This window comes from Lontra canadensis, unplaced genomic scaffold, assembly GCF_010015895.1.
Source record: "Lontra canadensis isolate GAN:19392208 unplaced genomic scaffold, GSC_riverotter_1.0 scaffold51, whole genome shotgun sequence".
In the NCBI taxonomy this organism is placed as follows: domain Eukaryota; kingdom Metazoa; phylum Chordata; class Mammalia; order Carnivora; family Mustelidae; genus Lontra; species Lontra canadensis.
Genome location: NW_022631045.1, coordinates 4,726,407 through 4,746,797, shown reverse-complemented (window position 1 = coordinate 4,746,797; position 20,391 = coordinate 4,726,407). Strand labels below are relative to the sequence as shown.

Genomic DNA, 20,391 nt, shown 5'->3' with positions numbered 1-20,391 from the left:
GATTCCTTTAACATCTGAAAATCAATTCATGTAATACATCATAGCAAGAGAATAACACACAATCACCTCAATAGACAAAGAAAAAACATTTTACAAAATCCAACACACTTTCCTGATAAAAATGCTTCATGAACTAGGAAGAGAATGGAATTTCTTCAACATTATAAAGGGCATCTGTAAAAAACCTATGGTTGGGGTGCCTGGGTGGCTCAGTGGGTTAAAGCCTCTGCCTTCGGCTCAGGTCATGATCCCAGGATCCTGGGATCAAGCCCCCATCGGGCTCTCTGCTCAGCGGGGAACCTGCTTCTTCCTCTCTCTCTGCCTGCCTCTCTGCCTGCTTGTGATCTCTGTCAAATAAAAAAATATAAAAAATAAAAATTAAAAAAACCCCATGGTTAACATAATATTTTATGGCGAAAGACTAGATTTTTTCTCCTAAGATCAGTAACAGGACATAGAAGTCCACTCTAATCACTTCTATTCAATGGTGTACTGGAGGCTCCAGTCAGGGCAATTAGTCAAGAAAATGAAACTAAAATACAAAATGGAAAGGAAGAATAAAACTTCCTATTTGTAGACGACACGATCTTGCACATAAAATCCTAAGGAAAAATAAGGGCAGAGGTGCCTGGGTGGTTCAGTCAGCTGAGCATCTGACTCTTGGTTTCGGCTCAGATCTCATGGGTTGTGGGATCGTGCTCCATGCTCAGCATGGAATCTGCTTGAATTTTCTGTCCCTCTGCCCCGTCCCCATTTGCGTACATTCACTTTCTCTCTCTAAAATAAATACATAAATCTTAAAAAAAGAAATCTAAGAAATCCATTACACCAACTATAAGCAATAAATAATAAATAAGCAAGTTCAGCATGGCTGCAGAATACTAGATCAATATATAAAAATCAGTTGTATTTTATATACTAGCAATTACAGTCTGAAAATAAAATGAAGAAAATAATTCAATCAGAATAGCATTAAAAAGAATAAAGTACTTAGAAGTAAATTTTACAAAAGATGTACAAGACTTGTATATTGAAATCTACAAAATATTGTTGAAAGAATTAAAGAAGATAATGAATAAATGAAAAGACATCCAAAGTTCATAGACTGAAGAACATAATATTGTTAAAGCGATCTACAGATTCAAAGCAATTCCTATAAAATTCCAGCTGGTTTCCTTATAGAAACTGAAAACCTGATTCTAAAATTCAAATTAAAATAAAAGGAATCTGGAAGCATCAAAAGAATCTTGAAAAAGAGTAAACGAGAAAGGTTCATACTTCAGTTCCTAATTTCAACTTACCCCAAAGCTATTGCAATCAAGATAGTGTGGTACTAACACAAGGACACACAAATAGATTAGTGGAATAAAATTGAGAGTCCAGGGATGAACACTCATTATAGTCCATTTATTTTCAACAAAACCACCAAGACCTTTCAATGGAGAAAGAAGAATCTTTGCAACAAATGGTGCTGGGAAACTGGACAGCAACCTGCAAAAGGAGGATTGACTCACACCATAAATAAAAATGAACTCAATGGACCAAAGATCTCAATGAATGAACTAAAAATGTAAAACTCCCAGTAAATATGTATAAATATTCATGACCCTAGTTTTGAAATGCTTTCTTAGTTATGACACAAAAGCACAAGCAACAAAAGGGAAAAAGATAAACTGGACTTCATAAAAATTAAAAGTTTTGTCATCAAAGGATATTTTCAAGAAAGTGAAAAGACAACCCACAGAATGATAGAAGATATTTCCAAATCATTTATCTGATAAGGGATATATATCTGGACTATACAAAGAACTCATACAACTTAATAAAAAGACAACTAACCCAAAGGGTCTGAATGGACATGTCTCCAAAGATGATTTACCAATGGCCCACAAGCACATGAAAAGCTATTCAACATCATCGGTCATCAGGGAAATGCTAACCAAACCATGAGAGCAACTTTACACTCACTAGGATGGCTACAATCAAATGCCAAGTAATAACAAGTGGATTATTGGTGAGGATATGTGGAAATCAGAATCCTCATATACTGCTTGTGGGAATGTAAAATGGTACAGTTACTTTGGAAAACAATCTGGCAGTCTTTTTAAAGTGTAAACACAGAGTTACCATTTGAACTAGCAATTCCATTCCTGGGTATATATACCCAAGAGAAAAATGAAAATGTACACATAGGGACACCTGGGTGGCTCAGTCAGTTAAGCACCTGACTTCAGCTCAGATCATGATCTCAGGGTTCTGGGATTGAGTCCCATATTCGGCTCTGCTCAGCAGCAAGTCTCCTTGTCCCTCTCCCTCTGCCTGCCACGCCCCCCCCCCCCCCGCTCATATGTGTGCTCTCTCTCTCAAATAAATAAAATCTTAAAAAAAAATGTACACATAAAAATTAGCACACAAATATGCACAGCAGCATTAGTCATAATAACTAAAAGGGAGAAATAACCAAAGTGTCCATCAACTGCTACAGTGTGGTATAGCCACACAATGGGATAGTGCTTGGTGATAAAAGAGAATGAAGTAATCATTCACACTACCACATGGATGAAAATATCATGCTAAGTAAAAAAACTAGAGAATGAAAGGTCACATATTTTATTATTTCATTTGTATGAAATGCCCAGAACAGACAAATGCACAGGGAAAAAGGTAGATTAGTGGTTGTCTAATATTAAAGGGAATGGGATTTCTTTTTGGGGTGATGAAAATTTTCTAGTTACGCTGTGGTGATGGTTATAAAACTCCGAATATATTTTAAAAATCACTGCACTGTACATTCAAGTAGATAAATTTTATGGTATGTGATTTGAATCTCAATAAAGCTATTAACAACAACAAAAATACTGGGGAGGAGGAACTACTGGTATCTAGTTGGTAGAGGCCAAGGACACTGTCTATTGTCCTATAATGCTGGGGAGAGTTCCTATAACAAATTATCTAATGCAACAGGTCAATATAGAATTCTTTGCTGTGGGAGCTGTCCTGCGCACTGTAGAATGTTTAGCAGCATGCCTGGCCTCTACCGGTTTGGTATCAGTAGCATACTCCCAGTGGTGATAATCAAAAATGTCTCAAGATGTTGCAAAATGTCAAAATCCCCTCCCTCACTGCAACTTGAGAAATACTGCCCTAGAGGAAGAGGACCTTCCAAACTGTTTCTAAAACAATAGATGAACTTCCATAATACAAAGATCAACAAACCTAGTTATATTACATTTTTAACCACTTTATGTTAAAAAAAAAAAAAAACTATATCCATGGAAAAGCAAACACAAGGGCAAACATTCAAGAGTATCTAATGCTGGTGAGGGAACAGTGAACTTTTCACATACATACACTGCTAGTAATGATACAAACTGGTGTCTACAACCTCATAGAAACCAAAGTACCTGTGTTTACTGAGAATCACAAAATGTACATACCTTTTACCCGTTAATTTATCCTAAGAATTTTTAAGATGGGAATAATCCTGAGTAAAGGTATGTGATCAAAGATATTTATAATGTTTTTCTTTAATGGTGACAGTTTGGAAAACCAAAGTTCAACAATGGAGGTATGACTGATAAAAGAGCAGGCAGTCATCAAAAAGGAAGGTAAGGAAGACTATAAAATAACACATAAAATACTTAGAAACTTGCAAGGGGGGAAAGGGAAAAACAAAACTTTATGGCCAAAATTATTACAGTTACATACAGACACCACAAATAAATTCACAGGGGAAAAAAAAGCTTGACAGGAATTATCCAAAAAATGCTCTCCATGCTTCTAAATTGCATATTCACAATTTAAAATGCTGCAGACATTTTTAAAATACTTTTTTTTACAATTGTACTATATCCTGGTCTAACTTCAAAATATTATTTTATTTTCATGCTACCTAACATGATCATTCTTTAAGACTCAGAAGTTTATGAAACTATAACTGTTTATCAGCCTTAACCTCTTCTAAGTACTTCCTCCAGAGTTAAAAATGCAGTGTTTAGCTATAAGACTTACTACTGGTTAGAAGTCAATTTTAAAACACCCTTATTAGGAGAAGTCACAAATATATGTGGCCGTAATTATTTGAAAAGTACTCCCCATGCTTGTACATTTTTTTCTTACAATACTAAGTTCTGATAACCTGAACTCAATTTTCTGTGGTTTAATTCAGTTCTTAAAAGCACTTGATAAACATTCCTATTCCATGCTTAAAGATAACACGAAAGAGATGTCAAAGGTTCCTATATAAATTAATATATTCTCAGTTCCTTCTTTAAAAATGTAATTTGCATGCTGTATAAAATACCAACAAATGCTTTACATCTTTAGGATGGTCATTTGGGGTCAATACGGTGGGGCGGGGGCGATTTAAAAAATAGAAAAGTCTGGGGCATCTGGGTGGTTCAGTCATTAAAGCATCTGCCTTGGGGTCGTGATCCTGGGGTCCTGGGATTGAGCACCACATCTGGCTCCCTGCTCAGCAAGGAGTTCGCTCCTCCCTCTCCCACTCCCGCTCCCCCTGCTTCTGTGCTCTCTGTCAAACAGATAAATAAAATCTCTCAAAAAAAAAAAAGAAGAAGAAAAGGAAGAAGAAAAGCCTGTGCCCCTTGTGAAAACTGAGAGAGCCCGTGAAGGCTCAGTGGCTTACGAGGAACAAATCCTTTAAAGACCACTGTATTCAGCAGCTGCCACAAGATACTATTACAAAAGCAGTACCAGTGTCTCAGGCTTGTCGAAAGTTTGCTCGTCACATGACACCACTTCATTTTTACCAAAGACAAACACTGGTGCCCTCAGTTCCCCAGAAAAAGGCAGAAAGTGAAAGCAGTGCTCAGCATTTGTTTTGCAGTAAACCCTTACAGAGGCATCGCTCACTCTGAGCATTGAGGGACACCACCAAGCTCAGTCCCCCAGGAAGGACATTCAGCATCAAGTCACACTAGATGTGAACTTTGTCCATGAGCATCTGTGCTTTGTCTCGATTTGGTTTGTGTATCTGTCAGCAAGATGTATCCTAAGACATCAGAAAAGACAAGAGAGGTAATTTTTGGGCCTGGGGATTTCAAAAAATTTTCAAATATAAATTAGTGTTCAAGAGATTTTCCATATAAATTAATGCTAACTGCTCTTCAAACTTTACACCACTTCAGCAAGAGAAATTTCACAGGAACGCTCTACTTTCAGGTTGCGGGAGAAACCTGTATTTGAACTTACACATGTAAGTTCTTTATTATTTCTGATGTCTCGTCTCACCTTTTTTCTCTCACCCTTGCCCAAAAGAGCAAGGGAGGAATTTTGGCAAACGTTATTTTAAATAACCTACAGAAATTATTGGCAGGCACTGTTCCATGTTTTCCCATGAATCAAACACTATCAAAAAGTGACAGCAGCACCACTAAAATCAAATAAAGGATACTACAGACATTAAGGAATCATAAACTTTTTCAAAAATGTAAATGACATTTTTTACTTATGGGGCACTAGATATTACCAGTTGTTCCATTTTATTTATGAAAACTGCTTCCCCAGAAAACAAAGTATCTTCGGTTATAGTACCTATCATTGACCTTGTTTTCCATATATTATATTCACAACTACTGCTAGTTTATAAATTACGGGTCAAAACTAAACTCATAAGTGATAGATTTCACTATAAATATTTTACCACATCTAATAAAATCTTTTCTTTATCCACTAGTAACTTTCAGGAATTCTGACTACAGAAAAGAACACAAGACTTTACACCTTAAGAAAGAAAAAGCAATGCCTGAAAACAGAAATATAACTTGTTTTCTATTCACTTTTAATTTTCCAAGTACCTAATTTAAGACCAAGTGCCTATTTTCTAATTTTAAAGGTAGACAAATACTACTCTTTCAATTCAAGAAAGAGCCAAAACTATTCTTACTTATTAAAATGTTCCCTACTAGTTAAAACTAATAATACTCTGTAGACCAAATGGCATTTTACTGTTGCACTAACTTGACTGTTCATGCTCTAATGTTAAAAGCATGCATAATGCGTAACAAACTTTAAAAAATCTATAAACTATGAAATAATAATCATGAAATACTTAAATACAGACTTCTGGTGTCAATATCAAATTTAAAATTCTACCAGAAAAGTACACCCATTCAAAACAACCTTTATAATCTTAGTGCTTTTATAAAGCCTTTATTCTGTAAATTTCACAGGCTGACGATACCTTTGATAGAATTTATCCTACACATATAATTTCAGTTCATCTGTTATTAAACTAAGGTGAATACTAGAACAGAGAAAATTATTAAATCATAGCATATTATTTACATGGAAATCTTTCTATAATAAGTTAGTAAAAAGATTATAGCAAAACTGAATAAAGACCAAATTTTACCTTTTCTGTATTGTAATATAAAGATTTCAAAGTAGTAAACAAGGGTGGACAGCCTTTACTGAAGTTAACCCTCAGGAACTTATCCATTAGTTCTCTAAATTTTTCACCTAGAAACAAAAGTGTACTTTGTTATACTTCAATTGATGCAAACAGTTCTCAAAATGATTTTACAAATTAAAATATAGCTCCCTCAAAACAATGACCCCGCATCCTATTTTTAAACCCAAAAGTCTGTCAGCATTGTTGCTTGACTCTTAACCACCAAAAAAGGATAACACTAAGTTATCTTAGTTGGCAACTATACTTTTCCCTAGATCCTGTTTGAAATATTTTCAAAGAACACTTCAAAAGGTAAGTAAAGAAAATCATTGTGCAGCTTTAAGTAGAGTGAAAAAAGTTACTTACTAACCATCCTGAATACAGTTCCTATAGCAAGTCTCTTTCCTAATCTGACTAACCAGCAGACTCGGTCCTCATCTGCAGACACCTCAGAAAGTACTCTGCAGACTATAAAAAGATCCTACTGTACCAGCACTATATTCAATTAGCAGCCAAAATATCTTTTTAAACACTAAAGCAGAATTTGAAGATGTTTTCCAAATGAACAAGTGCTTTACTTCAACATTCATTCCACAATCATCTTTCAAGGAAGGACCCACCATATGCCAGGCACTGTTCTAGGTATTAGGGATATAGCTGTGATTAAAACACTTAAAAAAAAAAAAAAAATTCTGCCCTCATGGAACTTAACATTCGAGTGGGCAAGATGGATAATAAGCAAAATAAACTTTTGTTAGACATTAGACTGAGCCCCAGAGCATTTTAACATTAGAATTAAATACCCTATTTGCAACATCAAGTAAATAATTCTATTATGGTTAAACCCTAACAAAAAAAACTTGTCATCACTTTCTGGAAGCAGAAAAAATTAGAAAAATTTTCATTTTAAATACAACACGAAGGGTGCCTGGGTGGCTCAATGGGTTAAGTCTCTGCCTTCAGCTCAGGTCAAGATCTCATGGTCCTGGGATTGAGCCCCACATTGGGCTCTCTGCTCAGCAGGGAGCCTGCTTCCCCCTCTCTCTCTGCCTGCCTCTCTGCCTACTTGTGATCTCTCTCTCTAATAAATAAATAAAATCTTTAAAAAAAAATACAACACAAAGCCTTTAACTCACTTAAATCTTTAACTTTTTTGACAGGAAGAGTTAATATACAGGGACATGGATTTGCTCACTCATTTAAAATTTAAAAAAAGATAGACATGTCATAAATGGCTTAACCTAAAGTAAAACTACTGAAACTACCTCTGGTTTCATTATGAATCAACACTTGACAAAAAAAATACCAACAACCCAAAGTGCTTATTTTTATCTGTTGTGACTAACTATATTGAACAAAACATGCGTACTCAACATAATTATATGTCACAAAAATTTGAAAGAGATATTTAAATTTTATTGAGGAAAAGGAACATTTATCAAATATAAAAACATGTTTGACATTTGTTAACTCAAGTTACTATACAGACTGTTTTCATTTTCAGATCATCTCTAATCTTTTATTAGATCATATACAAAGTATAAGTGTTTTGAAAATCAGATTACCAAAACAACACAAAATTTTACTCTGGGTTAAAGACACATCATTACTTCTTTAAAACTCAAAAGTAGTTTCAGAGATCAAGTCTTTCCAGCACTTTCTTTGATATAAGGCAAAAGTTAACAATATTGTGGAGGACAGTGAGATGTAGGTACTTAGAGAAATGTGCATTCTTCCACCTCCTCTGTGTGTGACCTTGAGCAAACAACCTGACCACTGAAGTCCTCACTTTCCCCACTGCAGGTGAAGGCAACAATGCCAGCAGTCTCAAGAGTGCTCCCGGATGGCTCCAACCAGGTAAATATATAGCAGTAAACAGAGTATCCGGCATACAGCAACCACTCAATAAATGTTGTCTACCATTATAGGCCTTGATATCTGACAGCTACTATATTTCTGTAGTTAATAATCTTTTCCAGGGGCACCTGGGTGGCTCAGGTGGTTAAGTATCTGCCTTCAGCTCAGGTCATGATCTCAGGGTCCTGGGATTGAGCTCCCTGCTCAGCGGGGAGTCTGCTTCTCCCTCTGCCCCTCCCCTCTCCTCGTACTTGCTCTCTCACTCTCTCTCAAGTAAATAAATTAAATTAAATCTTAAAAAAAAAAAAGAGTCTTTTCCAAATTTGCTGACATCCACTGAGGAAAAAAAGCATTTTATCTTCATGTCAGAGGCTACTCTCAACTCCTCTTCTTAGTCAACTTTCTCAGTCAATTCAGACCACCCTGGCAGATTGGAGTTAAAAGACAATATACTCAACTCTCGATTATCCTAATATTGAAAGCCTCATCTCCCATTAAACTGTTATTTAGACTGAGCGGCTATGAGAAAGAAGGAGGGAGCTCTTTCTGTGTGAATTTAAGCACAGATATAGAAGAAAAAACCAAGTGCACAGCAATCTATGCTATTCCCACTTTTGTACATTAGAGGGAGAAAAAAGGAAAGCTATACATGAACCCCTACCCTGTACATTTTTGCTTGTATATGCGCAGTATATTTATGCAAGAATACGCTACCTACTGGTAACAATGGGAGCCTCTAGAGAAGTAAACTTTGTAGGGAGGGGATAAACAGGAAAAAAACTTTGCACTTAAAAACCTTTTTATAGGGGCAACTGGGTGGCTCAGTGGGTTAAGCCTCTGCCTTTGGCTCAGGTCATGATCCCAGGGTCCTATGATATAGCCCCGCATTGGGCTTTCTGCTCAGCAGGGACCCTGCTTCCTCCTCTCCCTCTGCCTGCCTCTCTGCCTACTTGTGATCTCTGTCAAATTAAAAAAAAAAAAAAATCTTAAAAAAAAAAACCTTTTTATAATCTTTTATCTGGAACTATAATAATGCATTATCTAAACAAGAGGCCCCACAGACAGCTATTCAAATGCTCCATCACATGCTCTATTCCAAAATTAGTTACCATTATCCATCTCCTAAACGCTTTCTTTAGGCATAAAAAAAACCCTTCCACAAAAACAATCTATCTCTCTTCTTCCTAGTTATTTAAAAATAATTTTTAGTAACTCCCAACCCCGCCAGACTTTCCTTTAGGGGAAAAAAAAGACCATCACTCATTAGTGCCTGTTAGCATTACAGCTTACCAAACAGGTCATCTGTCTACACAGATGCTATGCTAATTCTTCTCTGGATGATTAGTGTGGATTCAAATAAAAACTGCTGTCTCAAAATCCACTGCTGAAATAATTAACACAATCAGCAAGATAAGACTAGCTGATTCACTGGGAATTTATTCTAAATTATGGAGAATGTTCTCACTATAAAAAAGAAATGATAATTATGTGACCTAGTGGAGGTGTAAGCTAACATTCTATGATACCACTATGATAATATTATAATGTATCAAATCAACAGTTGCACACCTTAAATTTATATAATATTATGTATAATTACACCTGAATAATAAATAACCCAATAAAGAAGAATGGAGCAAAATTTGATGAGAACTTTGTATTTAATAGTCTGCAACCATCTCCTTCCCTCTCATCTGTATAACAGAATAGAAAATGATGAATTAAAACTACTTCTTTGGAAAAGTAGCTATATTCCTGCATTATTTTCACAGTGCTTAATATTTCAGGCTGTTGGAAAATCTACCTAGGACTTCTGTGCTCGCTACTCGATAGTTTTAAGCGCCCCCCTCCCCGTTTTTTTTTAGATTTTATTTATTTGACAGAGAGAGTGAGAGACACAAGCAGGCAGAGCAGCAGAGGGAGAGGGAGAAGCAGGCTCCCGACTGAGCAAAGAGCCCAATGCGGGGCTCGATCCCAGGACTCTGGGATCATGACCTGAGCCAAAGGCAGTCGCTTAACCGACTGAGCCACCCAGGCATCCCAGTTTTAAGCCTTTTTACCTCAAAACTGAAAACTCTTTTTTAAAACTTTCACCTTACGTTCTCAAGTTCCATGATGTTTCTTAAACAAAAATCTTACTGCTTTTGACAATGTCAAAATACTTTTCTTATTAAACATAAAAATATTTCTAGACAGGCAGAACACCACGAAGGATTCAATTTCTGCACAGGTACAATGAGGTGTCTGTAGGATTTTATTTATGCTCACTGGAGCTTTGTAAATCCATGTGTTAGAACCTCACAGTGACGTTGACTTTGAAGCCCATGCCCTAAGACTCTTCAACTGAGCCCCATCTTGCATAAAGACTCCTTTAGCATTTCAAAGACAGAATCCCAGAGAGTCCAGGATAAGGCCACAAAAACCTAAATCACACTTTACAATCCACAGTTGGTTCCAAGCTGCCTTTCAGTAAAAATGTATTTCCTATCATGCACTAAGAGCTTTTGGCAAACTTTATGAACTGTGAAAAGTACTGAGGAACTGTAAAATTGAAGCCTCATGTTCCATAAAGGAAAAACCGGCCTAAGATATCTTGTTAGCAATCATCTTAGAGGGGCACCTGGATGGCTCAGTGGGTTAAGCTTTTGCCTTCTGCTCAGGTCATGATCTCGGGGGCCTGGGATCGAGCCCTGCATCAAGCCCCGCATCAGGCTCTCTACTCAGCAGGGAGCCTGCTTCCCCCTTTCTGCCTGCCTCTCTGCCTACTTGTGATCTCTTTTTCTCTGTCAAATGGATTAATAAAATCTTTAAAAATAATAATAAAGTTAAGTGAGTCTTCTTTCTTTTCTAAGAGGCCAATGAATGCATTTGAAAGTTCAAAACTAAAAGAATATCCCCACTCACAATGTGACATAAGACACACATTGAGACTGATTAAAAAAAAGAAGCCAGACACCAAAGGCCACATATGGTATGATTCCACTTATATGAAATGTCCCAAAGAGGCAAATGCAGGCAAAGGAAGTAAATTAGTGGTTGCTTGGTACTAGGAGGTCAGGGAGTAGCCACTATTGAGTATGAGGTTTCTTTTGGGAATGGTGAAAATTTTCTGAAAGCAGATAGTGATAATGGTTGCACAATTCCATGAATACACTAAAACACTGAGCTGCATACTTTAAAAAGTGAATTTTATGGTATGTGAATTATATTTCAAATGCTGTTACTTAAAAAAAGACATACAGAAACATGGGGCCAAGCATCTTCAACAAAACACTTTTACTATGGGAATGCTCCTCCTTGCATCTCAGAAATTCACAATGCATGTATGAAAGTTCTAACAAGTCCCACAGAAGCCTGATTGCTGGGTTCAACCCAGCTTCCCCATCTCACCTGCTTAAAGAATATCTCAGCAAATAAGTCACCCTCCCCACTGAGCCTGATACTACCCACTTGAGCTTAATGTTCCCTGAAAAACCTCAGGGAAATCTGTTTTCAATATTTCATAAAGCCACAACAAAAATGGGAGCATCAGAAGAATACTATTTATCATCTGAGATGTACTAGTGGAAAATAAACTGTTTACAATGAACTCATACAGACTGTCTAATATAATATGCTTCTAACAGGTACTTGATATATTTTTAAAGTCAGTCAACTAAAAAACTTTTTAATTTCCATGTATCTTTTGATAAAGAAAATTATAACCCAATTATTTAAACAAATATTTCCACTATAAATGAAAACTCATTAGAAAATAAACCACCTCCTCACCCCATGCCTAGAATAGATTTTTTAAAGTTGTTTAGTTTTCCAGGGTCCGACTTATGTCAAAAGACATGTGAGAAGTCCCAATAAATAGTGATCTATAGCATTTTCAAGTAAAAATAGAGACAACTCTAAGAAAAAGGCACAATTTTCTATAAAATCATCAACAAAGATATTAATTATCCGAAGAACTAATACACTTTTACCTCCTCTACAGCCCCGAAGCGAAGGAGTTCAACTGCATGCAGGACTTGGATTAAGGTCGTGAACATTCTGCTGTTCGATAAATGCAAGTCACAATACATACCACAGTGCTCTGATTTACACAAGTACAAAAGTGGGGGGGAGGTGTTCTGTTTTCTAGAGATAACAAAATACACGGAGCTCTCTAAAAACAACAGTGTGACACAAGCAAATTTCAGGAAAGTGGACAACTTTGAGGAGAAAGGGCCTTCACAGCGGATGGTGATGTTCTTCAACACTGCAGTGGGCACAAAGGGCTCACCACGCTTTCTCTGAATGTATGCTCAAAAAGAAAACCTAAAACTTCAAAACTTCTACCACTTAAATCATAATACCTCACATACAATTTGTTAACAATTCTAGAGAACTTATCTTGAAAATCTGGTGTTTAATATTTAAAGTCACATAAGAAAAACAATCTTATATAGATAACTTCTGATACTTAAAAGCAACATATAGCTATATGCTACACACACTTATTACCACATGAATAAGTTTATAACTGATCACTCCCACCCCCAAGACATGTGTAGATGTAAAGTAAACTCTATACCAGAAACAAGTTTTTTTTAATGTGAATGATGTTGAATAACAAATAATTATTAGTGTTACAAAAGATATCCTAATATTACCTGGGGCAAGATTCAAAGGTAATCTTCTAGGTGAAATTGCTCTGGGGTGCTGCTTACTAATTTCTTCATAAATTTGAAGCCTCTCTTCTAAAGTGCCTATTATCAGTAAATATGTGTGAGATTCAAAGCATCAGAACTTTTATCTATGATAAAATGCTAATAAACTTTAAAAACTGTAATAAAGAAAGATTGCATTGTCAATATTAAAAAATTCTGGTGATGAAATAATAGGATCAAAAAGGATCAGCAAAACACCATTTTAAACCCAATCTCCAGAGAAATCCAAAACTTCATCACAACAGATTCTACATCCAACTCAAATCAGACGCATATAAGACACAGACTCAAGATACACAGCGCTTCTCTTATATTCCTTAGCGCACAACCCGTGAAAAACAAAGTACTCCTTTCTAACTTTTCTCACACAAATTCTCTAACTCAGTGAGGCCTACAGACACCCCAAAAAAGGCTGTAACTGCTTACTGGTTAGGCTTTAACATATGTGCTGCCGAAGCGAGCACTACTGATTGATTAGATTTTAAAAAGCAACCGTTTCAGCATCATGAATGTAAATGTTTTATAGTTTAAAAGATGAACTAAATTTTTAAGGTAGCTTTAACATTTAAAATCTTCAATGAAAATCCATTAAAAAGAACCCCATTAGTATAGACTGTTTAAAGTGGCAATTATTTCTCCCTGTAAATACAATGATATAAAAAATACTTCTAACAGAAAGTTGTCTTCCCTCCCACAACAAACCTAATTTTTTAGTACTCAATATAAACTACATGTTACTCTGCAGCAACAATCTGCAAAGTAGGATCTGGGTCTACTTTGTTATTTGAAAATAATATCCTGCATAATTTTCATAGACAGATTTTATTTCATATAAGCAAAATGACAATTTACAGGAGAATTTAAAGAAAAAGCAAACAAACCTGATTTTATGAGACTGACTCAGGACCTTACAAACCTGATTTTAAACTCTAAGGTTTTTAATTGATTTTCATTCAGAAAACAGAAATATTATTTTAAGAAGAACCCCTGGTGCTAGTGATCAAGGTATCTCTGTACTAAATGTAGTTTTCACTATCAAGATTATAAATACAATACTTAAAAAAGTAATGTTTGATTTTGTTTAGACTCTTTCCTTCCCCCAATAGTATGTTTTGGAGCTCCAATGTGCTGGGATTCAAAACCTGGGATATAGGAAAGATAATTTTCATATTCTGTTAACAACTTGGAGACTTCAAGAAATATCAAGAACCCTTACACTGAAATTTACATGAAGTCTATTTGCTGCATATTTTTAAAAAGCGGGTCTCATATTTATGCCTAATCTAAAGAGTATTAAAAAAATTTTCTCCACTATCTCAGATATAACAAGTCTTATAACTGTAGTAAAATTAAGACAAAACCAAACCATTTCAATGCCCTACTTGAAGTCACAAGTTGGAGCTCCAGAACTTACCATGGGGGAGAGAAGGTCCTAAGGAGGAACCTAAAAACATAAAGTAATGTAATTAGTTTTGTAATCAATACATTTTAGAGTAAGCATGGATCGTGACATGGAACATATATTCATTATACTGAACATTTAAATATCTCTATTATTAACTACATGTCAGTAACTGATAAAGAAAAATATCATAGTTTTCTCACCTTTCCAACCTTCCAACATATTATGACTTTTGTCCTGATTTTTAAAGATACAAATTAATGATCTAATTAATATTTTAATTTTCATCGTTTTTATAAAAACAATTTAAGGAAGAAAATTAATTATTCGTGATATTAAATTTTAAACACACACGGAAAACCTGGATTAATTTGTAACAGTGATTAGGGTAAAACAAATCTTCTATAAATGATTATGAATAGCTACCTATTTTTACCATATTTTTTTAATTTAAAAGTTCTGCTGTTTCAACCCCCTTGAGCCATATTTTCATAATTATTTCAGCCATGTATTTATCCATAAGTAAATCTACTAGGGGTATTAACTGCTCTTAACATTTAATTATGAGAATATCAAGGAAGATTTGGAAAAATACTATAGATTTCTAAAAAGGATAGGTCACCTAATTTGAAAAGAAAATATGTAAAATTTTGCTCTACACAAAGTAAGCTAGTTTGAAATTAAGAAAATAATTTTCATGTCGATGCTGTACAGTACATACCCTCAGCAAAATTTCTTTGGCCTAATTCTCATGCTTAGAGGCTAAGGGTAACAAACTTCTAATTCTTTAAAAAATATTAAACTTCCCAGAAAGGGAATGCTTGTTTTCTTCCCCAGCTTTCTGGTTAGTCTAAATTGGTAACATTTTAATGGGTTAAGGAACTTAAAATTATCTGTGAGCATTTATCACTTACATATAAATAAATATCTAAATTCCTCTTCACTGCCATGTTTAACCTATAATTTTCCTAAATGTTAAAATAAACGCTAAGGCTAAAAATATTTGTCTTCAAATATTATTACAACTGCACATTTACTTCAAATACTAGTTAAGATTACGTAGAGGAGAAAAATCATTACATACTAAGTTGCAGAGCTTTTTCCAAGCCTTCATAATAACACCAATTTTCTGCATTCCGATCAATCAAGTTTTTGAATACTTCACTGGCTTCTTTTAATCTTCCCAATTTCAACAGCATTTCCCCTAAAATTAAGTTTAAATTCACATTCATTTTACTTAAACATTAAATACCCTTCTGATCTCATAGACTTCACTAAGCATTATTAGCATAATAGATGTTTATGAAAAACAGAACCGTACATGCTTCCCTTTGAGGCATGCTGCAGTTTATCCAACTCAACACAGATTAATTCACAGCTTGACTTCAGAAATGAACCTTCATTCTATATAACATTCTATTATACTAACATTCATTTCTGGCTCCCCTCTACATCCCAAATATACACACAGGATATTTAAATTCTTAGTAAAAATATTTGTATTGTGCACATTTTTATATACCCTTTAAGATAATTAAAGACTCCCTCTATAGACTGGTAAATAATTCTAATGAAACATCCCTACATTCCTACTGCTAGAATTGAATGTACTCTACCTGATCAAATCATTTATTAAACAATTCTCCATTCAGTTCTCTTAGCTTCCTTTCGACGTCACTAAAATTGGAGAAGTTTTAACTCAGTAAAACAAAAACACTAAGTACCACTTCACAGCAAGAAACCACACAAACCAGGCTCACATGTGGGTCGCCCCTAAAGTTCAAATCCTTTTACTAAACCACACTAATTCAAAGTAGGCATGGGAGGGGCGTTTAAGGGGCTCAGTTGGTTGAGTGGCTGACCTGACTCCCCACAGGGAATTTGCTGAAGATTCTCTCTCTCTCCCTCTCCCTCTACCCCTCACCCTGCTCACGCATGCACACGCACGTTCTCTCTCTCTCTCAAATAAACAAATAAATCGTTAAAAAAAAAAAAAAAGCAGGTATGGGAAATGAGTATCTAAACTAATCAGATATAAAGGAAAGCACATCTAACCCAAGATAAAAGGAAAGCACATCTAACCCAAGATAAAAGGGAGATTCTCAAAAAAGGATATATCTGAACTTCTATCGCTAAGACTTCCCCTTCCCCAAACTATCTCAAAGAAATAACCCTTTGAATATGTCTTCAGATGTTTTATTTCAGGTTTCATCATCTTGGAGGAGACAATATGTTGAAGTAGTTATTATATACTATTATTTCACTATTTACATATATATATTACTCAATCTCTAGAGGAAGACTAATCAAATGCAATTTCCAGTTTTACCACTTTCTCGCACAAAATTCCTATGTCTACTTACCTATAAAATATCAACTACCTCAGTTTGCTTTTGGATAAATGAATTAATTTAAAGGGGTTAGCACAGTGCTTGGTAAAAACGAATATACATAAATGTTTGCTACCTAAAACTATAAACATGCCCCGCTCCTCCAAAACTAATTGCTGGCTAGTCCCATTTTTACCCCGCTTACCCTAGGTAAATAGACAAAAACATATTTTTCAATTCTATTATCTGCTTCCACCACAGGCAAAAGTAATTACTAGAGGAATACAGAACAAGTAAGCACAACTGCATATGCATAAGTTAGTGAAAATCTCTTACAACATTTTTTAAGTTTATAAAAAGATCTTAATAAGCTAAGGACTACAAAAGACATAAATCTGTAAATACCAAAGGTCTCTGGGCCTGACAGTTCACTGAAAAAATAAAAATACTGTAACTTGTCTCTATAAACAGTATAAAGCACTGGCTTTATATTCAAAATGAAGACTCCCAAATTACCCTCACAAGCAACATATGGATGAATGTGGTTACATCACAATTTGCAGACTTTTTAACTAGAATTGATCTCATACGTCATATCTACTTCTTAATCACTGCATTCTGGATTGATGTCACAAGAGACAAAAAGCAACCTAAGCTAATATTTAATCAGGAAACAGCAATAATACATCAGAATATGAAAATAATTGTCATTTTTCTTTGCTCTTATCAATTATAAGTGATAGAAAAAAGAAACCAGAACATTAAATTATTTATCCCCATTTTACCAACAGTTTGAACAATAGTGTTGTTCAATAGCCAAATTATGGAAAGAGTCCAAACATCCATTGCCTCAAAAATGGATAAAGAAGATGTAGTATATTATATACACAATGATATTACTCAGCCATGAAAAAGAATGAAACCTTGCCATTTGTAATGAGACGGATGGAGCTAGAGATGATTATGTTAAGCAAATTAGTCAGTCAGAGAAAGAAATACTGTACGATTTCACACATATGTGGAACTTGAAAAAAAAAAACCAACACAGATGACACGGGGGGAAAAAAGACAGGCAAACACAAAGCCGACTCTTAACAATAGAGAACAAACTGAGGGTTGCTGGAGAGGAGGTGAGTGGGAATGGGTTAAATGGGTGATGGGTATAAAGGAGGGCACTTGTGATGAGCACTGAGTGCTGAATCACTAAATTCTACACATGAAACTAATATTACACTGTTTGTTAACTAACTGGAATTTAAATAAAAACTGGGGAAAAATAAATAAAAATAAGCACATAAAATAAAAATTAAAAGTGTTGTCAATATTAGTATTATTCACAAAAATTAAATCAGTAAGTTACTGTACATTAATTGGAAGAGCAGAGTATAGCAGTTAGAAAGGACTCATGAAAGGGAAAGAGAAAGTAAGGATTCATAAAAAGACATGAAGAAATCTTGAATTACTAAGTGAAAGAAGCTAACCTAAAAAACCTACATACTACAGGATTCCAACTATATGACATTCTGGAAAAGGCGTATCTATGGAGATAGTAAAAGGATAGCAAAAGTGGTAGTAAAAGGATAGTAAAAGTGGTAGCCAGGAGTTGGGGGCAAGGAGAAAGAAACAGACAGCACAGAGGATTTTTAGGGCAGTGAGACTACTCTATATGACTCTACAATGGTGGAGATATTTCTCAAAACCTAGACAAGAGTGAACCTTAATGTAAACTGTAGACTCTGGGTGGAAATTACCTGTCAATGTGGGGGTTCACTAATTGCAACAAATGTACTGGTAGGGGATGCTGATATGGCAGGGGCAGGGGATGGCCCACGCCTTACATGTGTGGCAACAGAGGGTATAAGTGAAATCTCTATACCTCCACTCAATTTTGTTGTGAACCTAAAATTGCTCTATAAAAATGAAGACTATTTTTAGATAAAAAAAAGTATGGGGACTGACTGGCTCAGTCAGTAGAGCATGTGACTCTTGATCTTGGGGTCATGAGTTCAAACCCCATGCTAGGTGCAGAGTTTACTTTAAAAAATAAATAAATAATAGGGACATCTGGGTGGCTCAGTCGGTTAAGCATCTGCCTTCGGCTCAGGTCATGATCCTAGGGTCCTGGGATCAAGTCCCGCATCGGGATCTCTGCTCAGTGGCGGGCCTGCTCCTCCCTCTGCCTGCTGCTTCCCCTGCTTGTGCAACACGCTCTCACTCTCTGACAAATAAATAAATAAAATCGTTAAAAGATAAAATAAAATATAAAGTTAAAAAAAAAAAAAGTAAGGCCTCTGAAGCCAGGAAGATGTGTTTAGAAATTAACTCTATCACCTAAAAGGCAGGGTGACTTTGGGAAAGTCCTTAACCTCTCCAAATTTTAGTTTTCTCAACTATAAAATGGGGATAATCTACCCATGTTAGAAGTGCTAAAAAATTAAATAAAATAGAACAGTTTAAACAATTACCATACTCTGAGACACAGGAAAAGTAAATAAACATTAGCTATTATTTTTATTAAGCTTCAGAAGTCCTGCAACTATATGAAGCTTTAGTTTTAAACTCATTATTACTTTAGTTGGACATTTTATTATAGTATTGCTCAGAGAATGGTAACTGATGAACAAAACTTTGTTTAAAAAAAAATGTGTTTGACCCATTTTTAACAAGCTATTTATCAGGATCCTGCCTTCATACTTAGCCCATATTGAAAATAAAGGAATCTTGCTTTTATGGTGACCTCGGCGTTATCATTTACTATTCTCATCGTAATTTATTTATTTGTTTCATGGACCCATATTTGGGGGAGGGGAGAGGATATGAAGGCAGTATAACATACTGCCTAAGAAAATGGAATCTGGAGTCAAAACCCCTAGACTCAAATCTAGTACTACCGAGCTTACTTGGCTATATGACTTTGGGCAAGTCACTTAACCTCTTTGTTCCTTAGCCCTTCAACTCTAAAATGGATGTAACAACCATACATAGTATTGTTATGAGGATCAACTTAATAAATAATGACTTAACAATATAAATTTTTATTATATAGCAAGTCTTATTTAAATGTTAGGAGAGAATGAAGTATATAGTTTTTGTTCTTTAATTGAGGCCACTAAAAAAGAAAAAGCAGGTCAACCTACCTTTAATTTCTTCCACCAAAAGTTTATCACATATTTGTTTCTCATATGTTTCTATATGTTCCAAAGATTCCTGAAATAGATCTGCCTCTCTCATCACTTGATTCTGGTATAATATTAGTTCACTATATTCGTAGTCTATTTTGTTGGGAGGAACCTGAAAAAAATTGTATTATTTTATTTATATAATTACACAAAACAATTATAGATCTTTAATTGCTATCTCAGAAAAGTCATTCACACAGGCTAAAAGAAGCAATTACAAATAGAAGACTGAATAACACATTCTTTAAAATAAACAAAAAGGTAGCATTTCTGCCTATGGCAAAGTAAAGATTCAGGTCAGCAAATCCTATACCCACAGAGAAGTATGTAAAAAACTACTAAAATAAAAAAGTTTAGCAAGGTGACAGAATACATGATCAAAATACAAAAACCAATTATACTTCCATATACTAGCAACCAACAACCCAAAAATTAAAATAATTCCATTCACAATAACACCTAAAAGAAAAAAATATTCAGGAATAAATCTAGGAAGTAAGACCTATACATTGAA

At 35.0% G+C, this 20,391-nt stretch overlaps 1 protein-coding gene across 4 annotated transcripts in view; it reads right to left on the bottom strand.

Moving 5' to 3' along the window:
- Window positions 1-20,391, bottom strand: part of NAA16 (N-alpha-acetyltransferase 16, NatA auxiliary subunit) — a 64,269-nt gene that overhangs the window by 31,838 nt on the left and 12,040 nt on the right. For 2 of the 4 annotated variants that reach the window (XM_032873937.1, XM_032873940.1), the window contains 5 exons: window positions 19,836-19,989; window positions 15,453-15,572; window positions 14,381-14,410; window positions 12,910-13,005; window positions 6,374-6,480 (listed from right to left, as the gene is read on the bottom strand). In XM_032873937.1, coding sequence (XP_032729828.1) covers window positions 6,374-6,480; window positions 12,910-13,005; window positions 14,381-14,410; window positions 15,453-15,572; window positions 19,836-19,989 — 507 coding nt within the window. The remainder of the gene's footprint in view (window positions 1-6,373; window positions 6,481-12,909; window positions 13,006-14,380; window positions 14,411-15,452; window positions 15,573-19,835; window positions 19,990-20,391) is intronic. The other 2 variants (XM_032873938.1, XM_032873939.1) reach the window with 2 other exon arrangements.